Source organism: Melozone crissalis, unplaced genomic scaffold, assembly GCF_028551555.1.
Source record: "Melozone crissalis strain CALT ecotype California unplaced genomic scaffold, PUWL_Pcris_2 ptg000106l_1, whole genome shotgun sequence".
Classification (NCBI taxonomy): Eukaryota; Metazoa; Chordata; class Aves; order Passeriformes; family Passerellidae; genus Melozone; species Melozone crissalis.
The window spans coordinates 1953214-1978414 of record NW_026535883.1 but is presented as its reverse complement, the minus strand read 5'-3'; the positions used below and the strand labels follow the sequence as shown (position 1 = coordinate 1978414).

At 50.4% G+C, this 25201-nt stretch overlaps 1 protein-coding gene across 1 annotated transcript; it reads right to left on the bottom strand.

Moving 5' to 3' along the window:
• Positions 1–5192: 5192 nt before the first annotated feature.
• Positions 5193–16601, bottom strand: MCM3 (minichromosome maintenance complex component 3). The gene is made up of 17 exons (XM_054291743.1): positions 16521–16601; positions 15797–15909; positions 14993–15201; positions 14273–14403; positions 13866–14104; positions 13058–13166; positions 12302–12455; positions 11116–11247; positions 9837–10045; positions 8743–8917; positions 8519–8645; positions 7472–7622; positions 7205–7345; positions 6883–6989; positions 6444–6526; positions 5838–5913; positions 5193–5614 (listed from the first exon to the last, which is right to left on the bottom strand). Exons 1-17 carry the CDS (start codon positions 16599–16601, stop codon positions 5416–5418), a joined length of 2436 nt encoding a protein of 811 aa, XP_054147718.1. The 3' UTR covers positions 5193–5415.
• Between the last annotated feature and the right edge of the window lie 8600 nt (positions 16602–25201).

Genomic DNA, 25201 nt, shown 5'->3' with positions numbered 1-25201 from the left:
GGGTGATAGGACAAGAGAATCCTCCTTCTCTGAGACCCTTTCGGCCCTGCTTGTGTCTGAAAGGCAGTTGTTCTCTCCATTTTATAGCAAAGCTGAGGCACTGCCATCCTTTCCATTGCAGCACAGCTGGCTTACCTGACCCGAGGTTAGGAGCTGATATTGCAATTTTTAGCCCACTTCCTCCCATCTACCTCCAAAAAAGGGAAGGGCAAATATTACTACCAGCATCCCGAATCAGCCAATAGCATTTATTTAGGCTCAAGAGATAAGGAAAGAAAAAAAAAAAAAAGGTTTTTTTTGGCAGGTGGGTTTTTTTTCACTCCTTTCCACCCCCTTCATTCTAATAATAGAATTCTTTCACCACAAACTCATGTGGATGCACTTCCACGTGCCTCAAACAAGCCCAACAGCAGAGATCAGTGAGCTGCAAAGTCAGGCACCCAGCAGGGGTCTCAAAATGAGAGCAGGACATGAAACTTCACCATTTAACCTCCCTTCAACTGCACAATCCACACCCACCCCGTGTTAGGGATCCCTGTGTGCTGCAGGGACTGGGCAGGGGAAGAATCAGTGCCATGGGGAATTCCTGCTGGGAGATATCAGGGCACCAGGAGCTGGGATGCCTTCCCTGCTGTGGTGACACTATGTGGAGAATTCTGAACACTCTTACATGCCCTGTGAGGGCCCTGACCACCTTCACTGGCCTTGACCACCACCAGGAGCCCCATTCTGGCTCAGCTGTGACTCCCAGCCCCTGCCTGAGCTGTGCTGTTGGAATATGGGTCTTCCATCCTTTCTCTGGCCCCGTAAACTGGGTGGAGCTTGGAGCAGCATTTCTGCTGGTTTGGCTCCTTGGACTTACATGGTGGGGAATGGAGCTGGAGCACAAGGAGGGGCCCAAATTTAGAGAATAATCTGGAGCTAGTCCATCTTCAAATCTTTAGTGTTGGAATCCAGGAAATTCCTCTGGCTGCCCTGGAGTACTCGAGACCCTGGCAGGGGGCTCAGAGACCTTGGCACGGAGTCAAAAACACTTCTGCCTTTGATTCTAACCCATGGAAACAATTATCAACTTTGTGTGAAGAGTTACAAGCCACAACAGTTTGAATAGAATGATAGTGAATTTATCACAGGGTGAAAATGTAGAATTTTGGTGTTTTTGGAGTGGGGGTTCAGGAGGCAAGATGGAGGAATCTGGGTGTGTCCAGCCTTTCTCCTTCTTCTTCCTAGCCTCCATCTTCTGGGTGATGTTGGCACTTTTAGATTGGTTTAGAGTAGAATCTCACTGCCTAACATAGGTGATAGGTATTGGGAAATTATTGTAAATAATGCACATGTATTTTTTAGTATAAAAGATAACACCACCACAAGGGCGGCCAGTGTGCCACGAACCATCCTGCCAGACAGACCTCAGCAGGCCAGAGAAATAACGTTAGAGATAAGAAACAGTAAACAACCTTGAGAATGAGAAAAGAAGAATCCTGACTCCTTCTTCAGCTGCTGGGCTGGGAAAAGAGACTCTCTAACACATCTTGGGGTCATCATGACCACAGAGACCCCCGAGGCTTTAGCACTCCCACACACAGAGTGAGTTACTGATCACCTTTATCCTTTCCTTTGCACACTTTGCTCCTGTTCCTGTGCATCCCACAAGTCTTGCACAATCCCAAAACACTCTAATAAGTCCCATGGCCCTGTAGCCAGCAGGGTGGTGTGAGGAAAGCGTCTCCTGACTTGTCTGGTGGGACTCATGTGGGATATGGTGGGACTTGGGTTGGCCATCATCCTTGAACAGCCCTGAAAGAGCTGGGTCAGAAGCTTCATTTGAATCCCTCCACCTGGTCCTGTTCCTTTGTATTCATGGAAGATTCAATCCCTCTCAATCACACAATCCCCAATTAATAATTAATAGGAGAGGCAGGCATGGAAATGGAAGTGGAAACAGGATTCTGCAGCCCGTGAGCCAGAAAGGAGCAGCCACCAACTGGAAAGTTTGTGCATGTGGTGTTTCCCTGGAGCATCAACAGGTATCTTTGGGAGTAAAAGCTATTGTTATGGCAGAAAAAAAAAAATAAACCAAACTAATAAAAACCACATAACGACTTGATGAAGCTTATTTGTGGAGAAAAGCCCTGAGAGAAACCTTTCCCAAAGCTATGTAGCCAAGCGGGAAGCAAAGGACTAAAGTATAGGACTCTTCACACAAATTCATCTTCAGTCATCCAGGAAATCAACAGATTCATGACATTTTCAGTCCTACCAAAAAAAAAACCAAAAATCAGAAACCTCTTACAAATTCACAGAACTTTCCAAGAAGGGATTGATGGTCCCTGCTGTCACCTCCCTTGAATCACAGCAGCAGAAATCTCCAGTGACTGATGCTTTACATCACTGCAGGATGTTGTCATGACTTTGTGGTCTGGTTCAACCGACAGCTCAGAGCCCAGCCACTCTCCTCCTGTACATTTATCACATTTCAGGTTACCCAATCCACCTGAGGCAACACCAGTGCTGTGACACATTCTGTTCCTATTCTGACTGTCCCAAATATTCACCAGCGCATCTACTGAGACGCGACACAGAGCGTGGAGGAGCCAGAGAGGGTAGAATTACCAGAAATCCACTTTTAGCCCAGAAGATGACCTCCTTTTGTTCCCCCTGAGCGTTCACCATGAAAGGAAAGGGCACTGCCATGAAAATGGGTTGGATTGTGCAGGAATGAGGTTGAGTGGAAACGGTTACGTGTGACGAAGCGATGACAATGTCACACCAAACACCAGGTTGTGAACCCCCACCACCACTTTCCACTCACTTCTTGTGTCTTCAGCAGCTTCTAACTTCAGCAGGGATTCCCTCTTTGACCCAGAATTTCCTACAATTGAACTTGATTTGAAATTCACTAAAAAAAATTCATCAAAAAGAGGCCACCCAACATGAATCATTGCAAGGGAGGAAAAATACTTTTATTCCTAGAATCACAGAATGACTCTGGTGGGAAGGGACATTAAAGATCATACAGTTCCAATCCCCTGCCATGGGCAGGGAGACCTTCCACTATCCCAGGCTGCTCCAAACCCTGGCCTTGGACATTTCCAGGAATCCAGGGGCAGCCACAGCTTCTCTGGGCACTCTGTGCCAGCACCTCATCACCCTCAGAGGGAAGATTTTTTTTCCCTTATATATAGGAATATAAAGTTATCACAAAAAGGTTTTCCCTCTCACACATCCAGGGCTTGGAGCAGGGATGGGGACTTGGAGATAAAAGAATATTTTAATTCCACTTACAAGAACTCTTCTACTCTTGAGTTCCTATAAGGAAACAGCACTGCAGGATATGTTAAACACTTAGGTTCAGGTTTTCATGGATGATTAAATCACAGAATAATATGGGTTGGAAAGAACCTTGCAGACCATCCACTCCCACCCCCTGCCATGGGCAGGGACACCTTCCACAAGCCCAGGTGCTCAGAGGAGCTTCCACAGCCTGCAGCAGCTAAAGGCTGAAATCACAGCCTCCAAAATCTCCAGATGACAAATAGAAATGTCATCTCCAAAATCTCCAGGGTCAAATAAAAATTTCAGCTGCAGCACAGAACATGGCTTGTACTTCCAGCAGATTGCTCCTGCCTCTCCAGCCACCTTTGGCAGTTTTTCCTTTGTCAACAAAGACTCCTCTTCCAATTGCAAAGGATGTACTGAAGTGGCCACCACCACACGGGGGAAGGGAGTCACCCACAGCCTACAGCCAGCCCTGGGCTACAGGATGCAGAATTAACCAGATTTCTCTACCCTGGAGCTCCTCCTGGTGTCCTCTCACGGGAAATTCAGTATTAGCGGTTCCCCAGCTGCAAATGCAGGGAAAACACAAAATCATGAAATTATGGAATGGGCAGGGACACCTTCCACTAGCCCAGGTTGCACCAAGGCAAATCCAACCTGGCCTTGGACACTTCCAGGGATTCAGGAGCCTCCTCAACCTCACAGGAAAAATTCTTCCCAGTATCTCATCTATCCCTGCCCTCTGGCAGTGGGAAGCCATTCCCTGTGTCCTGTCCCTCCATCCCTTGTCCCAGTCCCCTCTCCAGCTCTCTTGGAGGCCCTTTAGGCACTGGAAGGGGCTCTTAAGCCTCTTGAGGCTGAATAATCCCAGCTCTCCCATCCCATCTCCAGAGAAGAGGATTCTGTGTTTAACTTGCACCAGTTTTTGCAGTTTTGAGCCAGACCTTGGCTGAAGGTCCAAGGTTGCTCTGTACAGCACAATACACCCACCCACATATCTTTAGGCTGCAAACATGCAAAATCCCCTCCAACCCTGCTGTCATGGCTGTGTTGGATGAGAGGAGCTCCAATATTTGGCATTTAGAGTGCACCGGGTAGCTGAAGTCCCTCCACAGCAGCACAAATCCCACATGTATAAGTGCAGCTGTGTCCCCACAAGTCCTACATCCTATATCCCCCCAAACAGCCAGTCATGGAGAGAACAGTAAAGATATTTTTGTAACTCAAAGATTTATGGCACCCAGAAAGGAGGCTCTGTGCAAGTGTCTGGAGATAGGCAGTGACAACAGCAAACCTGTTCAGGGGTTTCTCCAAAGCTCAAACTCACCAGGACAAAAAAATAAAAAATTAAAGAAAAACCCAAACCTTCAGCAGCTCTGGACTACAAGCAGTCAGAACTGGTCTGATTGTGTGTCCAGCTTTTCTTGGAAGTTTGCCATGCCCAGGACATGATCCCAAGCTAAAGGCAGGAGCAGGAGGAGATGGAATCCATCTGTGCCAGGGACACATTCCCTGGGCAGCTCTGAAACCTTCCAGGTTCCTTGCCCGGGGGCAAAACCCCCATCAGGGGTGTGAAATCTGGAAATTCGAGCTGGGCCATGGGCAATGGAACAGATCAGACTACACCTGGCCCTCCATTGCCAGCAATCATCCTCCACAAGATGGGTGGGAAGGACAGAACCAACAGGACAGGCTTTAGGCACCTTTCCCTGTGAGACAAGCAGAGCTAGGCTACATAATAGGGGCAAAATGGAAAAACAAAGGGGGAAATAAAAGCTTCACTAACCGTGGAGCTCTCATATTGCTTCTCATTACCACTACTGAATGCTGGATTCCTTAATCCAGATTTTTTTATTTAAAAGCTGGAAGTCTAAACACCAAAGCTAAAAACAATACATTAAAAACACTGACAATTTGCTCCTAGGTTTTTCCTTTTGTCTCCTTGCAGAAACCTCTTCCCAAATACTCCACTCTGAAGACAGCAAGAACTTCCAGAGCTCCTGGCCAGAAATGCACAGCATGGAAATGCACAGACTTGAGCTTCCCAAAATCCAGCTCAGCCACATGAAGCATTTAAACACAAAGAGTCTCCAGGCTGGGAGTCCGTGAACAACTTGGGCTCCTGCACCCAGAGGCTCAGATTAAGAAGATAATGTCATCAGACACCATGATCTGGTTGTCATCCTGCATGTGGGCCAGGGCCAGCTTCACCTCGGCGGCCGAGAAGGGCTCGGGGTTGTCGCGGTTGATGGATTCCATCACGCTCTTCAGGCCCACAGACTGGGCATGGGAGGCCTTGAACACCTCCAGGAGAGCAGCCTTGAATGCCTTCAACCTGGTCAGAAGAGAAGGAATCACCCTTGGAGATTGGAGAATAGGCACAAATCCTTCCACTTGTTCCCAGCCCAGGATGCCTCAGCCCTTCCCCATTCCAGCAGCAGCACTCCATAGGAAAGGCAGAAGCTGGAGCTGGGAGCATCACAGATCCATCTCCAGCATGGGACAACAGCCTGGAGCCACTGGGGGAGGTGGGACACACAGGGACAGCCCCCACTCACCTTGGCTCAGACAATTCCACCTTCTTCCCTTCACCATCTCCTGAGGATTCAGGTGTTTTCGGAGGGTGTGCCTGAACTGGAGCAGAAGGAAGAGTTACCTTCACCCTGTGCCTGGTGACCAAGTATCCAGAGAGCAAAAATACTGGGCTCAGGACTGGGGGTGATGCCAAACTGCCTCCCAATACTGTTATTTATGCTGTGGTTTGGAGGTGGATGGAAAAAAAATTAATCAGCAATAGAATGACAAAATGGTTTGGGTGGGAAGGGACTTTAAAGATCATCCAGGCCCAACTCCTGTCATGGGCAGGGACACCTCCCACTATCCAGGGTTGCTCCAAGGCCCATCCCACCTGCCCTTGGACACTTCCATGGATTTAGGGGCAGCCACAGCTTCTTTGGGAACTTGTGCCAGGGCCTCATCACCCTCACAGCCAAGAATTCCTTCCTAAAATCCCATCTAACCCTGTCCCATATGGATCTGTGGCTCTGAATGGTACTGTACCATACCAGGAACCACAGGTGACAGCAGCATTGCTGCTCCCCAGGCTGTGCAAACCCAGCAGCACTCTCAGGAGGAGCCAGGTGTCACCAAACCCAGGGACTCACCCTGTGGCATCTCCTCCTCAGCATCACTGAAGTCGTACGGGTCGTAGGAGCCCTCCTCTCCTTCCGTGCGCGCCTTCTTCCTTCTGGGAGAGGAAAAGAGAGCTCAGCCAAGGGTTTAGGTTGGAAGGGACCTTAAGGATCATCCTGTTCCACCCTCTGCCATAGGCAGGAACACTTTCCTCTATCCTATGTTGCTCCTGTTCAGCCTGGCCTTGGACACTGCCAGGGGTCCAGGGGCAGCCACAGCTTCTCTGGGAACCCTGCGCCAGTGCTATACAGCCAGCTATTTATCCATTAAATTATGATGTCCCTCTACTACAAATGGGGTGGGACAAATCACCTGGCTGAGCAAAACATGGAATATTTCCCCATGGCAACCTCAGAAGAGGCCGGTGCCCTTTGCACCATGTCCCTCCCACTCCCTTGCTATGGCTCCTACCTCCTTGTCCTGCGCTCCTCCTTGTCCTGCGACTCCTGATCTTCCTCCTTCTCAGTCTCTGAGTCATCCTCCGCTGGCTTCCTGCGCTTTTTCTCCTTCTCCAGCACCTGTGTGGCAAAGGCAGGATGGACTCAGACCTCATTTTAACTCAAGCTGCTTTTAGGGACCAACCCCAAGCACCCAAAATCCCATAGTGATGGCCTGATCCCACACTGTGTCCAGGGAAGCTCACACCAGCAGCCCAGGGTGCTCAGCTTGCACCAAGCCCAACCTTTTCCAATCTCAGGATCCCCTGGGAACAGAGGGACACTTTCCCCCTCACCTTTTTGAAGTAGGCAAACTGCACCAGCTCCAGAGCTGCCTCAGCATCCTGCATATCCACAGTCTTGTTCATCCTGGCCTTGGCGTGGGCTGTGGAGAGGCGGATCAGGGTCTCCAGGGTCCGGGCTGTGATGGGGGAGGTCTGAGGGGACAGAGAGAGGTGTTTGTGTGACCCTCACAAGGCCAAGGTGGAAAACACCCATAAGGAGAGGGCTGTGCCTCAGTTTCCCTCCTCCTGGCCCAAGAAGGAGCTGCTCCCAGGGCTCACCCTGGCCACGTCTGAGTTCATCTGGCTCTGGCTGCGCAGGCGGGAATACTCCTCAGCAATATAGCTCGCTGCCTCCTCGGTCAGCACGGGCTTGATCATCTTTGCTACATGGATGTACTTCCTCATGAACTCCATGCTGACAACCTTCTCCCTGCAGGAATGCATGTACATCCATATTAGCCACAGTGGGGATGGGCTTCCCATCCATTTACACTCCTTCAGGGGCATCCAGGTGTGTAGGGAATTCAGCTCTGGATGTTCCCCACCTGCCTAGCACAAGAGGTCAAGCAAGGCTCCCTTAGCATCTGTGAGAGTCTGTCACTTGTCTACAACTGCAGTGACAGACAGACTGAGATGTAAGGAGCCTCTCCATCAAGGACTGAGACATGAAACCCCCATGTGAAAAGGCCCCTCTGCTCCTTCCAAGGACTGGGACTGAAACCCCCAGCCCGGGGCAGGTGTGTGGGGGGAGGCAAGCTGACCAAAGCGAGATGTTTGCCTGCAGGTTGTGACCACTAGACCAAGATGACAATGGCTCTCGCTTACTGCTGAGAACATGGACTACATGTTACATCTATTCTTTATTGTATCTGTTTCCCTCCCCCCTTGCAATTTTCAATAGAGTTATCATAAAAAAAACCTCTGAGTTAACTAGAGATTTTGAGATCTCCCCGATGTAACAGGCGGATCCTTGGCTGGACTGGACCAAAGGACTTTGTTTCTATGTTTGGTAGCTATATCCCTCTCTCCCTTCCCTCTCTCTCTTTATCTTTTTCTCTCCCTTAATCCCTCTACCACATTTTGCTGTGATCACTCAATAAAAATGCATTTGTTTTGATCATCACTGCAAACCCCCCTTGTACCGTGTGGATTCTTTTTGCACCCTGAGATCAATCCATGAACTATCACAAAACCCATTTGTAAGGACAGATCATGATAGCATCCTACACATGGATCAGCTGGAGCATCCCTGGCACTGTCTGGATGCTCAGGCCAAACCCATGAGCCCACAGTGCTGGACACCCCCAGGGAGCTCCAAGGACTCACTTGCGGCGGTTGGGCCCGTGCAGGAGGTCATCGTGTTTCTCATAGACCTGCAGCTCCTGCTCCTCCTCCTGCATGAAGTCAGGGTCATCTGTAGCCAGCATCTCCACAGCACTGCCCAGGGGCATGGCTGGAAACGGGAATGTACAGAGAACAGGATTTTACCCTCTGAAGCAAGAGCTGCCACCAAGGGGCTCATCCCTTGGCTGAGGAGGCATGGGACTCACCATCCCCATCCTGCTCATTGGGGTTGCGGTAGCGGTGCATCCGCAGGACATGGTCCGAGATCTCCTTGTCCTGCTCGGGGTCCATCTGGTCCAGCACGATGAAGAGCAGGTCAAAACGGGAGAGCAAGGAGTCCTGCAGGCCAATGTTCTCCATGGGGGTCTTGTACTGGTCATACTGGGGAAGGACAGCATGAAGGGTTACAGGAGAGCCTCACAGGAGAGTCCTGGGTGCCAGGAAGGTTGGGAGGACCTCCTTAGGCCAGGCCTCAAAGGATGGATGGATGGATGGATGGATGGATGGATGGATGGATGGATACCACAACAAACCCAGCCTGCTGCAGCAGTACAGCCACTTTTCCCCTCCTGCAAGGCTCTTATTTCCAAGGAAACCAAATATTTTTTTAGATCCCTGATCAGACACCAAGACTGAGGCTCATCACCAGCATAGGGTCCACTAGGCTGCCCAAACACCCAAAACATGGTGAGAAACCCCAGGAGCTCCTCTCTCCTCCAGCAAAGCCATGACCACAACAGACACCAAACCAACAAGGCTTTTGCTGTGCCACACATCCAAGTCACTTGTTTGGGAGTGTAGGAATGTGCTCCCTGTTGATGGAGTGACAAAACTATCCTTTGTCCCCTCAGAAAGGAAAGAAGCCCAGAAGTTTCTCTCCTCGATTAGGTGAAAAGACACCTCACAGGCCTAGGGGACTTCACCTCAAACTTAAGGAGAGCTAATTAGACAGAAGCCAAAAAGTCCCACCTGGGCAATTATCTAGAAAAAGAAAAGAACAAAGAAACTAATCGCTTTTGTAAGGTGTTTTACCCGGAGCAAGAACCTCTTGCACTTGGCTCTGTTTTTCTCTATTTGTTATTTTGCTTTTTAATTAAACTTTTTTGTTTCCAACACTGCAACAGAAGCCATCCTGCTGATTTTTATGCCTCCAAGGGTAGCTGAGCTATCTTGGGTGTGTTATAGTCCTCCAAGAGCTTATGAGACCTAGCTCATAGGAGGCTATTATAACATGGGGGACCTTTTGGAATTGACGAGCTGCCTCCTCCCTTCTGCAGGGAAGGGCACCAGCAGCACTCACCCGGCCGTAGACGGGGTTGGCAGCAGCCAGGACGCTGCAGCGGGAGTTGAGGCGGGCCTGGATGCCAGCCTTGGCGATGGTGACCCGTCCCTGCTCCATCACCTCGTGGATGGCCGTGCGGTCGATGTCGGACATCTTGTCGAACTCGTCGATGCACACCACGCCCCGGTCGGCCAACACCATGGCTCCCGCTTCCAGCCGCCGCTCCCCTGGGATGGGATGGGGGCAAACAGGGTCAGACAGCCCCCACTGGCCCCACACGTTTCCTGCCTTGCTGTACCCATCACCCCTGGGATGAGGGTGAACCTCAAGGAGCAGCAGAATCCTTCGTGGTTGCTCTGTGACCCAACTCTACAGCAGAGAATGCTTAGGGTAGGGATCAGGGTTAGGAATGTGTTCCCATGAGGAAGGATGCTGCTAGCCTGTGGGGTACCACAGGTTTTTCATTGGTTTTTCATTGGTTTTTCTGGGTCTGGATTGAAGGCACTGGAGACAGTAATTTGTGTCCAGACTCAAGTGTTTAATATTTCTTATCAGTATAACAGTCTCACTACAGTGAGTTCGGCAGCTTTTCATTAAAAGGCACAAAATGGCCAACAGTCTCTTGTTACAAGGTCTTTTAAGACTAAACTATCCAATTAAGAACTGACACCTAGATTATTTTCCCTTTTAACCCACTAACTGATCCCACAGAGCCCACAATGAGGACTTTTCTGCCCAATTACAAAATGCCACCCAAACCCATGAAGAAGGAGGAAGAAAAAGCATGAAGAAGAAACCCAGGATGACACCCTGTGCCCTCCATCTTGCTTCCATCCACAACATACTAAAAATCCCAAAACCTAAATTTCTCCCCAAGTGATACACCTACACTACTCTCTATAATCTATTTCACACTTTTGTGGATTCTAGTCTATCTTGAAGTCTGGGAAACTTTCTCCATGAATGAGGGTGAAAGTCAGGGCAGCCCAGAGCAGACAGAGAAATATTCCTGCTGCCCTGGGTTTCCACACTAGCCCTCAGATGTGGCACCAAGTGGAAGAAGAGTAAAGAAAACCACCACCTAAGAGAGGTGGAAAAAATATCCCAAAACACAGGATCCCATGATCCCGAATAATCATAAAGCTTCTGGTGGAGCAGGTCCTGCAAGCGTCACTGCAGAACCAACACCATAAAATCACTAAGGTTGGAAATGACCTCCCAGATCATTGAGATGAGCAGCCTTGGATGTCACAGAGTCCCTGCCAGGAGTTACAGCCACCACCCCAGTGCTCCTCACCTGTCTCCTGGTCCGTGGTGACAGCAGCGGTGAGGCCGACGCCGGAGGAGCCGCGGCCGGTGGTGGGGATGGCCCGGGGTGCTGTGCTCAGCACGTACCTCAGCAGCTGGGACTTGGCCACAGAAGGGTCTCCTGGGATGGAGAATGGCACGTTTAGGAATAACTCATCCCCTGGATACCAACTGCACCATCACCCTGTGTCTGGTTTGGGGGGGTTCAGAGCAGGGGGAGGTGGAGGGGAGAGGGGATAGAAGAGTTTTGTTCAGACTTTATCAAATAAGGTAAGCAGATGATCTTCCCACTTCTTCCATGGGAGGAAAGAGGGAAGATGGAGATAAGAGACATGAGGTGATAGGGATGGGACAAGAAGCAATATGGACAATTCAGAATACAGGAAACTCCAATAGGAGATCAGAAACAAAAAAAAGTTTCTTTGACCATGGGCAAACATTGGGATAATGGCTCACACAGGTCATGGAATCCCCTAGAACTATGGAATGGTTTGGGTTGGAAAGGACATTAAAGATCACCTTGCTCTAATCCCCTGCCATGGGCAGGGACACTTTCCATTATCCCAGGTTGCTCAAAGCGCTGTCCAGCCTGGCCTTGGACACTTCCAGGGATCCAGGGGCAGCCACAGCTTCTCTGGGCACCCTGTGCAAGGGCCTCCCCACCCTCACAGGGAAGAATTTCTTCCCAATATCCCATCTAACCCTGTCCACCGGCTGTGGAAGCCATTCCCCCTTGTCCTGTCCTTGGTCCAAGTCCCTCCTCTCCAGCTTTCCTGAAGCCCCTTTAGCCACTGGAAGGGGCTTCAAGTTATCCCTGGAGATTTCTCCAGGCTGAACAACCCCAGCTCTCCCAGCCTGGCTCCAGAGCAGTGCAGGTCCTCTCCTTGCACTCCTGTCCAAGGTTTCCTCTGCACTCCTTCTAACAGGTCCACACCTTTCTTGTGCTGATGACTCCACATTGGACACATCTCCATCCCTGGACATGTTCAAAACCAACTGGACAAGTCCCAGAACAGCCTGACCTACCAGTGACACTGGCTCAGCCCTGCACACATCCCTGGACCAGGAACCTCCAGATGTCCTTCTAACCTCAGCCACTCCACAAAACTAAATCCAGAACCTTCCCTCACCCCAACAACACCAGCCAAAGGTGCCTTTGCCCAGCCCTCCCAGACCTATCAGCAAGATGTTGATGTCTCCTCGGATGCGGCTCCCATTGTCCAGGATCTTCTCCACCCCTCCCAGCAGCATGCAGAGAATGGCCTTCTTGATGTACTCGTGCCCATGGATGCTGGGAGCCAGGGATCTGGCCAGCTGGTCAAAGATATCCTAGGCAGAAGAGGCAAAGCATGGCTGTCACATGGGCTGGAGCCAGCAAGAACAAGCAGTACTTCAAAATACTTCATTTCAGCCCAAATTTCAGCTTATTTCTATCACAGAGCCACATGGATGAAAATTATTTGGAAAGGAGAAGACTGTTGGCCAGAGTTTTCTTTCAAAGTGGGATTTATCTGAAGTCCAGGACCATCTTGTCACTGTCACCCAAACAAGCATTGGAAGCAGTGAGAGCAAGGCTTGCTACTCTCTGTGCTACAAAGGAAAGCTCTGAGCATGAGAGGCTGGGGCAGAACCCCATTAACTCAGTCTGAGGTGAGAAAAGAAGTGTTTCTCCTGCAGAGCAAATTCTCTGGAAACCTGCTGGTAGGGTCAAGACACAGCAGAGCTTCCAGCAGGAAGGATGCTCAGCAAGCAGTACAGAAGCAGCAAGAAAAACAACAAAACAAAATCATTGTCTAAGCAGAAAATTCAAATAAAATTAGTTAGATAATCCAACAACCTGCTAAGAGACTTCATTGAAGAGCTACTTGCAACAAGAACCTCCTTAGCCACATGCCAAGCTGAAACTTCATGTCTGGAGACAAAACAGATACCTTGGAGCGGCTCTTGCTGAATCTCTTGATCTTGGCCACATCTGAAGCAGAGTAAAGAGGCCGGAGGTCTTTGCTCATCTGCTTCACATGGCAGGCAATGAGGATGGTCCTGGAGAAGGGACACAGCTGTGGTCAGCTCTGCAAGCCCCACAGAGACACAGCAGAAACTTCCACAGGGCCATCACTTGCTCTAGGAAGCCCTGGAATGGGGTGGGAAACTTTGACAGCTGTGGCACCCTCCATCTGACTGTGCAGGACCATCAGTGAAGCATCTTTTAAAAGCATCCAAAACCTGCTGGGCACACCTGAAAGTCACAGCTGCATATTGTGAGGGGAGACCTCACTACAGTCTAAAGCTTCCTCACGAGGAGAAGTGGAGAAGTGACACCAATTGGGTGCTCTGGTGACCAGTGACAGGACCCAAGGGAATGGCTGGAGCTAGGTCAGGGCAAGTTTGTTTTGGATATCATGTTCTTCTACCAGAGGGTGGTCAGGCACTGACCAGGCTTCCCAAGGAATGGGCACAGCCCCAAGGCTGCCAGAGCTCCAGGAGAGTTTGGACAATACTCTCAGGGCTGCACAGGGTGGCATTGCTGGGATGTCCTGTGCAGGACCAGGAATTGGACTCAGTGATCCTTGTAGGTCCTTTCCAACTCAGCATATCTCATAAACAGGATCAAGATGCAAACCACTTCCAAGTGATTTAAGCCACTGTTTGACCCACTTCTCTGATGGCCACGTGCCAGATCTCACCTTCCAGAGACCCAGCCAAACAGGGTGAGAGGGCTGAAGCCCCAGGAACACCCACCTGAAAGTGCCTGAAGTGTAGCCCCCTTTCTTCCCTGGCAGGCAGCGGTATGTCCCCACCACCTGGATGCGGTCCCCAGGCTTCACCTTGTCCACCAGGTCATCATCCAAAACCACATCCACCGAGCGTGGCAGCTGCCCTGCCGGGGCCTTCTCAGGCATCTCCTGGATGGTGATGGTCTGGTGGTCCTTGTAGACTGAGAGGCCAAACTCTGTCTCCAGTGGGTTGTTCTCTTCATCCTAAAGCAGGAACCCAAATTAAAAGATGAGCACAATTTTTCAGGAGAGCAGGGAGGACACAGGGTGCATCACCCACTCTGTTCAGCAGGACTGGAGGCTGGGGCTCAGCAGCTCCATCCTGGAGCTGGCACATTCTCCCTAGAGGAACCTGCTGCTGGTTCACCTCACCTTTGTAGGGTAGATGGAGCTGGATGGGAAAGCATCCAGGGAGGTCATGTCTGCGTATCGGCGCTCAATTGTTTTCTTGGTAGCCGGGCAATAATGGACACTCCGGACAACTTTGGGACGCACCAGAGAGCCTGGGGTTGGAAAAGGGAGGAGTCAGGGGCTGGGATGTGCCGCCCCTCTGTCAGCAGACAGCCCCCAAAAGGGTCTCCAACATTACAATCATTTGGGTCACAACTCACTGTCAAACATGGGCAGGACTGGCTGATTTTAAAGAGCATCCCAACACTCAAGACCTTCAGCCAAGCTCCCTGGCCCAGGTTGCCAGGATACAGAATCACAGGATGGTTTGGATTGGAAGGAACGTTAAAGATCATCCAGTTTCACTCCCTGCCACAGGCAAGGACATCTTCCACTATCCCAGGTTGCTCCAAACTCCAACCTGGCCCTGAACACTTCCAGGGATTCAGGGGCAGCCACAGCTTCTCTGGGCAACCTGTGCCAGGACCTCCTCACTCTCACAACCAATAATTCCTCTCCAGTATCCCATCTAATCCTACCCTCTTCTAATCCTACCCTCTGCCAGTGTAAAACCACTCCCACTTATCCTCTTGTCTTGTTCCTCCAGACCCTTGTCCCAAGTCCCTCTCCACACCACAGCTCCTGGAGGGCTCCAGCTCCTCCACAGCAAACCCCCGGTCCCTCCATGTTTCCCAGCCTCACACTTTGTCACGATGCCCTCCACACAGACGATGCAGCTGAGGAAACAGGCTGTCAGTGTCCGTGGGGACACGTGCTTGGAGCCAAAGCTGCCCTCCAGCCCGATGTAGAAGTCCTCGTACTGCTTGGCATAGGTGGCATCAACAGAGGCGACGAAATCCTTCAGGGCACGCTGGAAGGCAATCAGCTCCTCGAAGGCATTGCTCAGGAGCCTGCAGCACAGGGAGGTCACAAAAAAGGGTCAACCCTTTCCTCATCAACGCTTTTTCCCATACCCCTGCTTGCTCCACAAGTTTATCAGGAGGTGAAAAAAAATTGAAGCCTATCACAGCTCTGTGTGAGGTGCACTGGCTGTAAGGTGTACTGGCACCAACAGCTAAGAGGAGAACAATTCCAAGTATATCTAAAAAGCCTCACGTGACCCTGGCCAGACTGGCAAGGCTGGTCCAAAATATCCCTGAGCATTCTCAAAAAGGCTGAGAGAAGTGGGTCTGCTCAGCCTGGAGAAAAGAAGACCTTAGAATCTCTTCCAGCGCCTAAAGGGACTCCAAAACAGCTGGACAGGGCCTTGGAACAAGGGCATGGAAGGAGAGGACAAGGGGAAATGGCTTCATGCTTCCAGAGGGAAGGGTTAGATGGGATATTGGGAAGGAATTGTTCCCTGTGAGAGGGGGGAGGCCCCGGCTTTCACCAGACGACAAGGGTTTGGTGCTTTCTTGTGACAAATGACCTGCGGAACATGGGCTGGACCTTTGAAAGCCCTCTGAAGCCCAGTGCCCCAGGTGTCCCCAGGGGTCCCACACCCACCTGCTGGCTCTCTTCTCGTTCTTGCGCCGCAGGTCGTTGATGTTGACGATGAGCCGATACTGGTTCTCACTGATCATGTCCCGGACCTTGCTCTGGTAAATCCCTTGGTCTTCCTGCAAGTGGGAGTGGGGGGAAAGACACCCAAAAAACAACTCACTTTGCATGTCAGCCTATTGAAAAAGCCCCAGGGGCCCATTCCTGCAGAGCTGGATCCCCTTTATCCCACTGGCTGAGCAGGAAGGGGCAACACAGGGACCAGGTGCTCCCTAAACCCCGGTAGGAATGGGGGGGTACACAGGGACCAGATGCTCCCTAAAGCCTGGTAGGAATGGGGGGGACACAGGGACCAGGTGCTCCCTAAACCCTGGTAGGAATGGAGGGGACACAGGGACCAGGTGCTCCATAAACCCCGGTAGGAATGGGGGGGACACAGGGACCGGGGGTGAGACAGGGACCAGGGGCTCCCAGACACCTGGGGTACATGGCAGGGAGGATCAGGGAGCTCCCAATCCCCGGAGGTATGGATTAGGGGGGACGGATGGACACAGGGACCAAGCGTTCCCGAACTTCGGGAGTAGACATGGGGCAAGGGCGCACAGGCATGAGATGCTCCCCAATCCCCCAGGATACAGTGGGGAGGGGACATGGGGACACAGATCAGTTATCCCCCAACCCCGGGAGACATGCAGAAGACGCAGCACCCGCGCCTCCCAGCTCGTCTCACCTCATCGTCCAGGAAATCGAGGTAATCGCGCTGCGCCTCTCGCAGCTCCGCATCCTCCAGCCCGCCCGCCGGCGCCGCCATTCTGCCGGCCGCCTTGGGACGGATCCCTCTGCCGCTGCTGCTGCTGCTGCTGCTGCTGCTGCCGGGGAAGGCGGTGAGAGCCGAGGGAAGCCGGCTGGCCCCGCGATCAGACCAGGCCCCGCGATTTGCCCAGACCCCGCGATCCGCTCAGACCCCGCGATCCGCCCCCGCCGCGCTCCCGTTTCGCGCCAAACGCGGCTCCTTTCCCGCCACAGCGCGGGAAACCCGCCCCCGGCCCGCCCCTTAGCGCTGCTGATTGGTCGGTAGCTCCCAGCGCCAGCCAATGGAACGGCGAAACAGTGATGGACATGAGTTCAGCCAATCAAAGAGCGGGGGTGGTTTAGGGGCGGGGCCAAGGCGGGGTACCGGGGATTGGATTTGATCCCAGTTCCGGTTCTTGGAAGTCACCGAGGGGCTGAAAATGCCGCTTAAGGGAAAAAAAAAGAATATTTTAAAAATCAAACACGAAACAACAAAAACAACCCAGACAGAATCCCAAACCAATAAGAACCCAACAAAATCTAATGAAAAACTAATTAAAAACTAAGGTATTGGTTTTTATATTGTATTTGGGGAGCCCCGTTTCCGGGTGTTTTTACCCTATATGGGCTGGGTGGGCGTTGTTTTTCCTCCCGGTGTGATTCCAGCAATTTGGGGGTGACCGCACAAAATCGACAGATCCTGTGGAATTTGGGATGGAAAAGGCGATTTTGGATGTGTTTTGAATCCCAGAATAAAGGTTTGGGTTGGAAGGGACCCTAAAGCCCATCCCATTCCACCCCCTGCCATGGGACCACTCCAACTATCCCAGGTTGCTCCAAGGCCCATCCAGCTTGGCCTGGGACACTTCCAGGGATCCAGAGGCAGCCACAGCTTCTCTGGGCACCCTGTACCAGGGCCTCACCACCCTCACAGGGAAGAATTTTTTCCCTAATATTCCGCCTAACCCCACCTTCTGGCAAATTTAAAACCAGTCCCCCTTGTCCACTATCTGTTTGTGTAAAAACTCCCTCTTTTTTCCAAACCTCCCTTAAGTTTCCTAAGAGGAGGAAGAAATTCCTGTTGGAGGCAAGAATCAAAAGGTGCTGCTGCCTACAGGGAAACCTGCTGCTCCCCCTTAAAAAACCATCACAGTATGCCTTAAAAATATTTATCTAAACTCTGTTTAAAAATAGAAAAAGAATAAGCATGACAGAACTATTTTGTTCAGCAGGGCATACCGTGCACACAAACTTGGCCGTGTCCCCTGGATACTGTAACTCACAGAAGTTTTTCCAGGGTAATCCTGGGAATAAATCTTCACCCCGGGGTCTGCTGGGCTGTGCAAACCCCGAGGCACAGAATTCCCACTGCCTGATCTCTCCAGAGGGAGCAGCTGCTTCGGAAGAGGAGCAGGAAACAGCCTTTGCCCCATTTCCCATTTTCTGCTTGTGTGCCTGGATCAGATCCCTCCCTGGAAATGCCTGGCAGCTCTGTGGCTTGGGATTTATACAGCCCAAGTCCTGGATACTTGTCCTGCTCCTGAGAGATTTTTTTCACATTGCTCTGTGTCAAAGTGAAAGTTCAGAGTTTCATTTTTAGGCCTTTTAGCCCTCTTCTGGAATAATTTGATGCAGTATTCAGTTTGGCAGGTTGGCATAAATAAAGGACTTTCTGCTTTATTGCTGTTTTCTTACTTTTTCTCTTCTTTTCCTTTACCTTTTCATTTCTTTTCTTTTTCCTTTCCATTTTTCTTATTTTCTTATTTTTTCCCTTTAATCTTCCAGGTTACCCTGCTAGCTCCAGAGATGTTCTCTGCAGCTGGAATAGCTTCCCTGCTTCTGCACTCTCAGCAGGACTCATTTCCCTCCAGCTGCTCTTCAATCCACCCCTTCCCTGTGATTTGTTGGACATTTCTTGTTTTCATTAGCGGAGAAAGCTCAAAGAATGAACAGAGAAAGCCTTTGGTGTGCCCCTGGCATTCTATTTCTATTTCTATTTCTATTTCTATTTCTATTTCTACTTCTATTTCAATTTCTAATTTATATTTCTAATTTATATTTATATTTATATTTATATTTATACTTATACTTATATTTATATTTAAAGGTGTAGTTATATTTATAGCTATAGTTATACTTATAGTATGTAATAGTTATTGTTTGTATTTATAATATTTTATGTTTAAATTTATATTTATAATGTTGTGTGTTTGTGTTTATAATATTTAATGTTTGTATTTTGTTTTTGTTGTTGGTTTTTTTTTAATGGGCATATTATCCACTGAGGATCTAAACTGGCTGAAGGAATCCATGTATGTCCCTAAAGGAAATATGATTTATCCCATATAAATTGCCAGAACCCGTTTCAAGATTTCACTTCTGTGATATTTTTTCTCTCTCTGCAGCAGGCAGAATATTAAATCCAGCAATGGACACTCTGTGTGCTCCACTGCAGGTAAAATATAGGTGGGAAAAATAAATTATGGGTGCAAAGCTCCCTGTGAGTACAACACAGAGCAGGTACCAGGGTGGGATTCAGGCACATTTATGCAGATTGCACAAGATCTCACTCATTTTTGGGTGGTCAGAAGGAATCCCAGCCATGGACACGTTGTGGATGGCTGCAGTTTTCCTCCTGAGGGAGCAGGCAGGGCCCCACCCTCTCCTGGCGAAAGGTAACAGGAGTGAGGGATAAAAATAGCGCTGTTGTTATTCATGACAGCACCTATAGCAACTGCTGCCTGAATAATTCATGGAGCAGGCAGGACAGAGGGATGGAGAGAGGTGGAGAAGGCTGGGAAGAAGGCAGAAGCCTTCCCTGGTTTTTGGGACTCCCCAGGATTGTGCCCAAGGTCTCCTGGTTTCACCTCCCTGCTGCATTCTGGAGGTTACGGGGTGAAAAGGCAGCACAGGCTCACGGGGACATTGAGCACTTCCTATCCACTGGAAAAAACAGGAATTGAGCACTTAGCACAGGGCTGGGGTCTGGAGGGCTTGCAGAGACACAGAAGGATCAAGGGTGGATGCAGAAGAATCCATGGGTGAATTGCACTTGGAGCTCTTTAACAGCACTCAACGTGGATTTTCTCATCCCTTCCTCACACTTCTGTGTGTCAGCATCCACCTGTACTTGGGTTTTCTGAGGTTTAAGGGTACTCTGTGATCCTTCTGAGATTCTGGGATGTTGTGGGGTTTTGTTGTTGTTGCTGTTGTTTTTGTTGTTTCCTTTTTTTGGGTTTTTTTTTGTTTTTTTTTTTTTTGTTTGTTTGTTTGGTTAGTTAGTTGGTTTTTCTTGTTGGATTTTTTTTCCCTCTTAGTTCATCTAAATGTCAATTTTAAAGCCACAGTGCCATTATGAAGTTGCCATTTATTCACTTTCCTGGCTGCTGAGTAGCCTTGCCTCACCCATGAAGGGCAAGGGAGAGGCTTGTGGCTCATTCACAGCTCCAAAAATGGGTGGAGAGGATCCCAAATTCGATGGGGTGTCACCTGATCATCAAGCAACAGAGTGGAGTGGAGGTTTCAAATCTATTTCTATTAAAAAAGAAGGATAATAACATGGAATGCAATGTTTGGAATGGAAAAAAGTCACTTTTTAGAACTGAAATTATGTGGAGAAGTGAGACCACCTATGAGATGATTTTATCAGGGTAAATTCTACGTTTTCCAGGGAATTAAAAGGATTTGTATTTACTGCGCTCTCCTGAAGCTGCAGTTGCAGGAGCTGAACCCTAACCAGGGAGTGAATTCACTCTCACAAGCAGAGTGTTTTCCTGATTCTCATCACAAATAATTTAATGCTGAAGGAACCCTTCTTAATCCTCTCTCCTGACCTTTTCCCTAACATAGGCTGGAGAATTTCACCCCTTGCATCTTCACCCAGCTCAGGCATTTCTGACATTGTTTTCTTGAAATATTTGCTATCCCCACACACTCTGGTAAATCTTTAAACAGTTCTAGCTCTTGTGGGTTTTTTCCTAATTGTGGAGAAGAATAACATGGAAAACTACTATCAGGGTGTATAAATGGAATTTCTTTACTGAAAGACACAGGCGGCTGCTGGTATCTCACCAGGAGAGCCCAGGAAAGTGGGTAAGGAGTTAAAGGTCTGACCTTCAGTGTGTTTGGATGGGCTGTAACCACCTCCTTTCTTCCCAGAGTAGCAGCCCAGAGCATATGGATTTGTTTTTCCTCCCAGCTGCCTCTAGCATGGCCCTAGCACAGTGATGGGAACATAAAATCTTGTTGTGGTCCTGCTCCTGAGATGCACAGCTACTCCAGATCCCACGGGGATTCATCCTGTTTTCCTGCTGTGCAGGAGGAAAATTCAGCAATTAATAGAAAACCAAAACAAACCCACACAGGCCCTGCCTGCAGGCAGAAGGAAAACTGAATTCCAAATGAAACCAGAGGAGTGGCTGAATCAACAACAAAGCTCTGCAATGGAGCAACCCAACCACATTTGCAGGGAAATCCGAAGGGCCCAGACACAGAGCTGAGGTTTTGATGTTGCTATTTTGGTCTCCTCATCTGCTCTCATGACTTCTGGCTGTTACTAAAGTCAGTGACAGCTGGTTCTTTTTTTTTTTTTTTTTCCTATTCTCTCATTTTCTCCACCCTTAAACCTGGAAATCATCCATTTGTATGCAAAACATCTCTGCCTCTTCCTCAGGATCTCTGGGAGCTGCTTTCAGCCCTGGGGCAGGATCCACTGGTCACATCAACAAGTGATGTCCAGCTTTAGAATCACAGAATCACAGAATTGTTTGGGCTGGAAGGGACCTAAAAGAACATCCAGTTCCACCCTCTGCCATGGGCAGGGACACCTTCCACTATCCCAGGCTGCTCCAAGTCCTGTCCACTACCAGGAAAGTGTACATCACCCTTATTATAAAGAATTTTTTCCAAGTATCTAATCTAACCCTGCCCTTTTTCATCCATTCCACCTTGTCCTGTCCCTCCATCCCTTGCCCCCAGTCCCTCTCCAGCTCTCCTGGAGCCGCTTTAGGCTCTGGAAGGGCTCTGAGCTCTCCCTGGAGCCTTCTTCTCTCCATGTGAGCACCCCCAGCTCTCCCAGCCTGGCTCCAGCCCTTGGAGCATCTCTGTGGCCTCCTCTGATCTCTTTCCAGCAGCTCCACATCCTTCTGCTGTTGGGAGTCCCAGATCTGGAGCAGCTCTGCAGCTCACCTGAGTGGGACAGAGAGGCAGAATCTCCCCTCCCCTGCTGCCGTAGGACATGGGGGGTTTCAGGGATGGGTCATGTCCAGCTCTCACCCATCAGCACCCCCAAATCCTTCTCCCCAGGGCTGCTCTGGATCCATTCCCTGAGTTGACGGGGAGCTGGGAAGTTGCAGCACTCCGTGTAAGGCACATTAGTAACCCCCATCAGACTGTCACAATGTCACTGCTGCGGGCAAACCGCGAGGAGCCAGGAAAGTCCCGACCCCAAATTGCTACACAATCCTTGTGCAGCACGTGGGGAACAGCTGATGGTGCCCAAATTAACTGTATCAAGTGCTTCCTTCTGACTGCAGAGGGTGAACCCAAGTTAGCCTTGGTAACCCAAGGCTTTTATGGATTTTTTTTCCCCCTGAATTATTAGTTAAAGAAAGCCTTAGTGTTCCAATGTCTTCTTAGTGTTCTAATTCTGCATCTGCAGAATTTTTATGTAAAACTTGCCAAATGTATGATGAGCATAAATTCTTGCCCCATGGGAAGGAGTTCCATATGGGCACAGACAGGGCAAAAAATTTTCTCTTTTACCCCACTACAATAACAACAAGTCATTATTCTTTATTACAGGAAAAGGTAACTCCTACTTCCTGGATTACCTTTGGTGCTTGTAATAACTCAGCTGTCTTTGGTGCAAAGCTGCTACATTGCTTCTCAGCAGCACAGGGTGGACATGGTGTGTGTGGAGGCTTTTTGGTGGAGGGAGACCCTGATCCACAAAAGAAAATCCTTTTTTTGAGTAATAACTCTGCGCACCTGAAAATAACAGGACAACCTTTTGCAGGTCCCTTCCAAGGTCCCCTCCAACCCAAACCACTCTATGATGCACATTTGGGTGGGGAATTAAGGCATTCAGGACATGTTTGAGGGCACAAAGTGTGTTTGAATCATCAGATGACTCTAGAGGGTAGGGAGAACTCAGCCTGGTACAACCCAGTCCTGACTCTGGGACTAATCTTCTGGGCAAACACAACCACACCTGGGCTTTGACTTGGAGGGAGCTGGGTGATTCATTTCAGGGTTTAAATTGTCAATGCTAGGGAGTAAAAGCAGGGTGAGTTTGAGCACAGCAGGGTAAGTTTGAGATGAACTACAGAGCATGGCTTGGTACCACTCACCTGAGAGCCAGGGATCAAAGAGCTCTCACTGTGCAGCATCCACAGGCTTGGGGTGCAGAACAGGCTGTCAGCACCCTCCAAGAGAGCAGTTATCCCACACAGAGCTGCCCTTTGCCCTTCCCATGGCTGCCCTGGGGCATCCCTTGAGGATAAATGAGGTAAAAACCTTTCACTGGGGTAAAATAGGTGCAGGTGGCCTGGCAGCATTGCAGTGTCCGTGTTGCAGCAGGGATGTCACCCCCCACCATCCCCATCTGCCTGGGTTGTATTTTATGTCCCACCTCCTACATTGCCCCTTGTCCTGTCCCTCCATCCCTTGTCCCCAGTCCCTCTCCAGCTCTCCTGGAGTCCCTTTAGGCTCTGGAAGGGGCTCTGAGCTCTCTCTGGATCCTTCTCTTCTCCAGGTGAGCACCCCCAGCTCTCCCAGCCTGGCTCCAGAGCAGAGGGGCTCCAGCCCTTGGAGCATCTCTGTGGCCTCCTCTGGTCTCTCTCCAGCAGCTCCTTGTCCTTCTGCTTTTGGGGTTCTCAGATCTGCAGGTGGGGTCTCACAAGAATGAAGCAGAGGGGCAGAATCCCCTCCCAGTTTCAGGAATGGAGGAGGAGGAGGGTGCAGTGTTATGGGTCTTTCAGGAGATGTCTTAGAGGGACAGAAAATGAGTGCAAGATGTCATTGAGGGGGTTGGTAGCTGCCAGTTGTATCTCTTTCACATCCCTGAGTGCAATGGCAGAGAAAAATTGAGGTTCCTTCCCACCTTCTTCACCCTGGATGTTTTCCCTCCTCATTTTGGGGTCATTTGCTCTCCCATGTGGTGTGAGATTTGTGCTGGGATGTGCTGAACCTTCACCCAGGCTGCAGAGATCTTATCAGAGCCACAGAGTCACATTCCTGGGCTGCCTCTCTGTGGATGCTCTCCCTGCAGAACAAGCAGTCCTTCTGTTTTCCTCATAAACCCATCAGAAACCAGCGGTTCTGACAGGCTGGAGCAGCAGAACCTGCATGAACCAGCTGAGGCAGAGCCTGGAGAGGGCAAACTCTGTAACTCATAAATTAACCTGCTCCTGGGGTCATGGTGACCCTACAGCTGAACCCACCACTGTGCCTTTGGCACAGCTCCATCCAGGATCCATCAGCCTCTCCCACACATTTCCCTGAGGCATTGCTCAGGAGCCCAGAAGCTGTTCCTGAAAGGCCATTTGGGTGAAAATGCCTGGTTTTTGGAGCCCAAAGATTTTGGTGCTGGCAGCTGGCTTGAGGCCATACTGCCTTTAGCTTGGAAATCTTGTGGAAAATCATCTTCTCCTCCACACTTGCATGTCCACAGCACTGAAATCAGGGGGTTCCCCCCCACTCCATGGAAGTCATCTGGTCCAGCCCTCTTGCTCATTTAGGGCCACACAGAGCAGGTTGCCCAGGTCCATGTCCAGATGGATTTTAAATATCTCAAAGGGTGGAGGTACCTCTTGCTGGGCAACCTGTGCCAGTTCTTGGCCTCACAGTGAAAAAGTGTTTCCTGGTGTTCAGAGGAATCTCCTGTGCTTCAGTGGGTGCCCATAGCCCTGGTCCTGTGATTTTTACTTTAAATGTAGAATCTCCATCTTTGAGGGTGATCTCTGGGGCTGAACCAGGTGACCTCCAAAGGTCGCTTCCCATCCCAAACCACCTTGCAGTGACTTGTAAATCCTGTGAGGAGCATCTGAGGGAGCTGGAGGGCTCAGCCTGGAGAAAAGGAGGCTCAGGGGGGACCTTGTGGCTCTGCACAAGTCCCTGACAGGAGGGGACAGCCAGGGGAGGGTGGGCTCTGCTCCCAGGGAACAAGGGACAGGACAAGGGACAGAACCTCAAGCTATGGCCAGAGGAGGTTCTGGCTGCACATGAGGCAGAACTTCTTCATGGAAGGGGTGGTCAGGCATTGGAAGGGCTGCCCAGGAGGCGCTGGAATCTCCATCCCTGGAGGTGCCAAGGAGCAGCAGGACGCGGCACTCAGCTCCGCGCTCGGTCACAGGTTGGACTCGATGACCTCGTAGGAACGACTCTGTGATTCCGTGACTTTGCACCCCTCTCACGGATGTGTCACTGAGCTCTGTCCTGCACCTACCCCTGGGGTGACGGGATCAGGGTGGTGCCGCAGGGTTGAGCCCCGCTTTGTCCGGCCGGGCCGGGCCGGGCTGGGCTGGGCTGGGCTCGGCCCGCGGGGCCACCCCGGGGCGGGGCGGGGCGCGCATGCGCGGGGCGGCCGCGGGGGCTCCCGGAGGCGGCAGCGCCGGGACT

Excerpts from the sequence above, each read along its gene's own strand:
- MCM3 (XM_054291743.1), bottom strand. The coding sequence starts at position 16,601 with ATGGCGGCGCCGGCGGGCGGGCTGGAGGATGCGGAGCTGCGAGAGGCG. Across the intron at positions 13,167-13,865 it reads TACACTTCAGGCACTTTCAG|GACCATCCTCATTGCCTGCC; the intron begins GTGGGTGTTCCT and ends TCCCTTCTCCAG. Across the intron at positions 6,990-7,204 it reads AGTTTGCCTACTTCAAAAAG|GTGCTGGAGAAGGAGAAAAA; the intron begins GTGAGGGGGAAA and ends TTTGCCACACAG.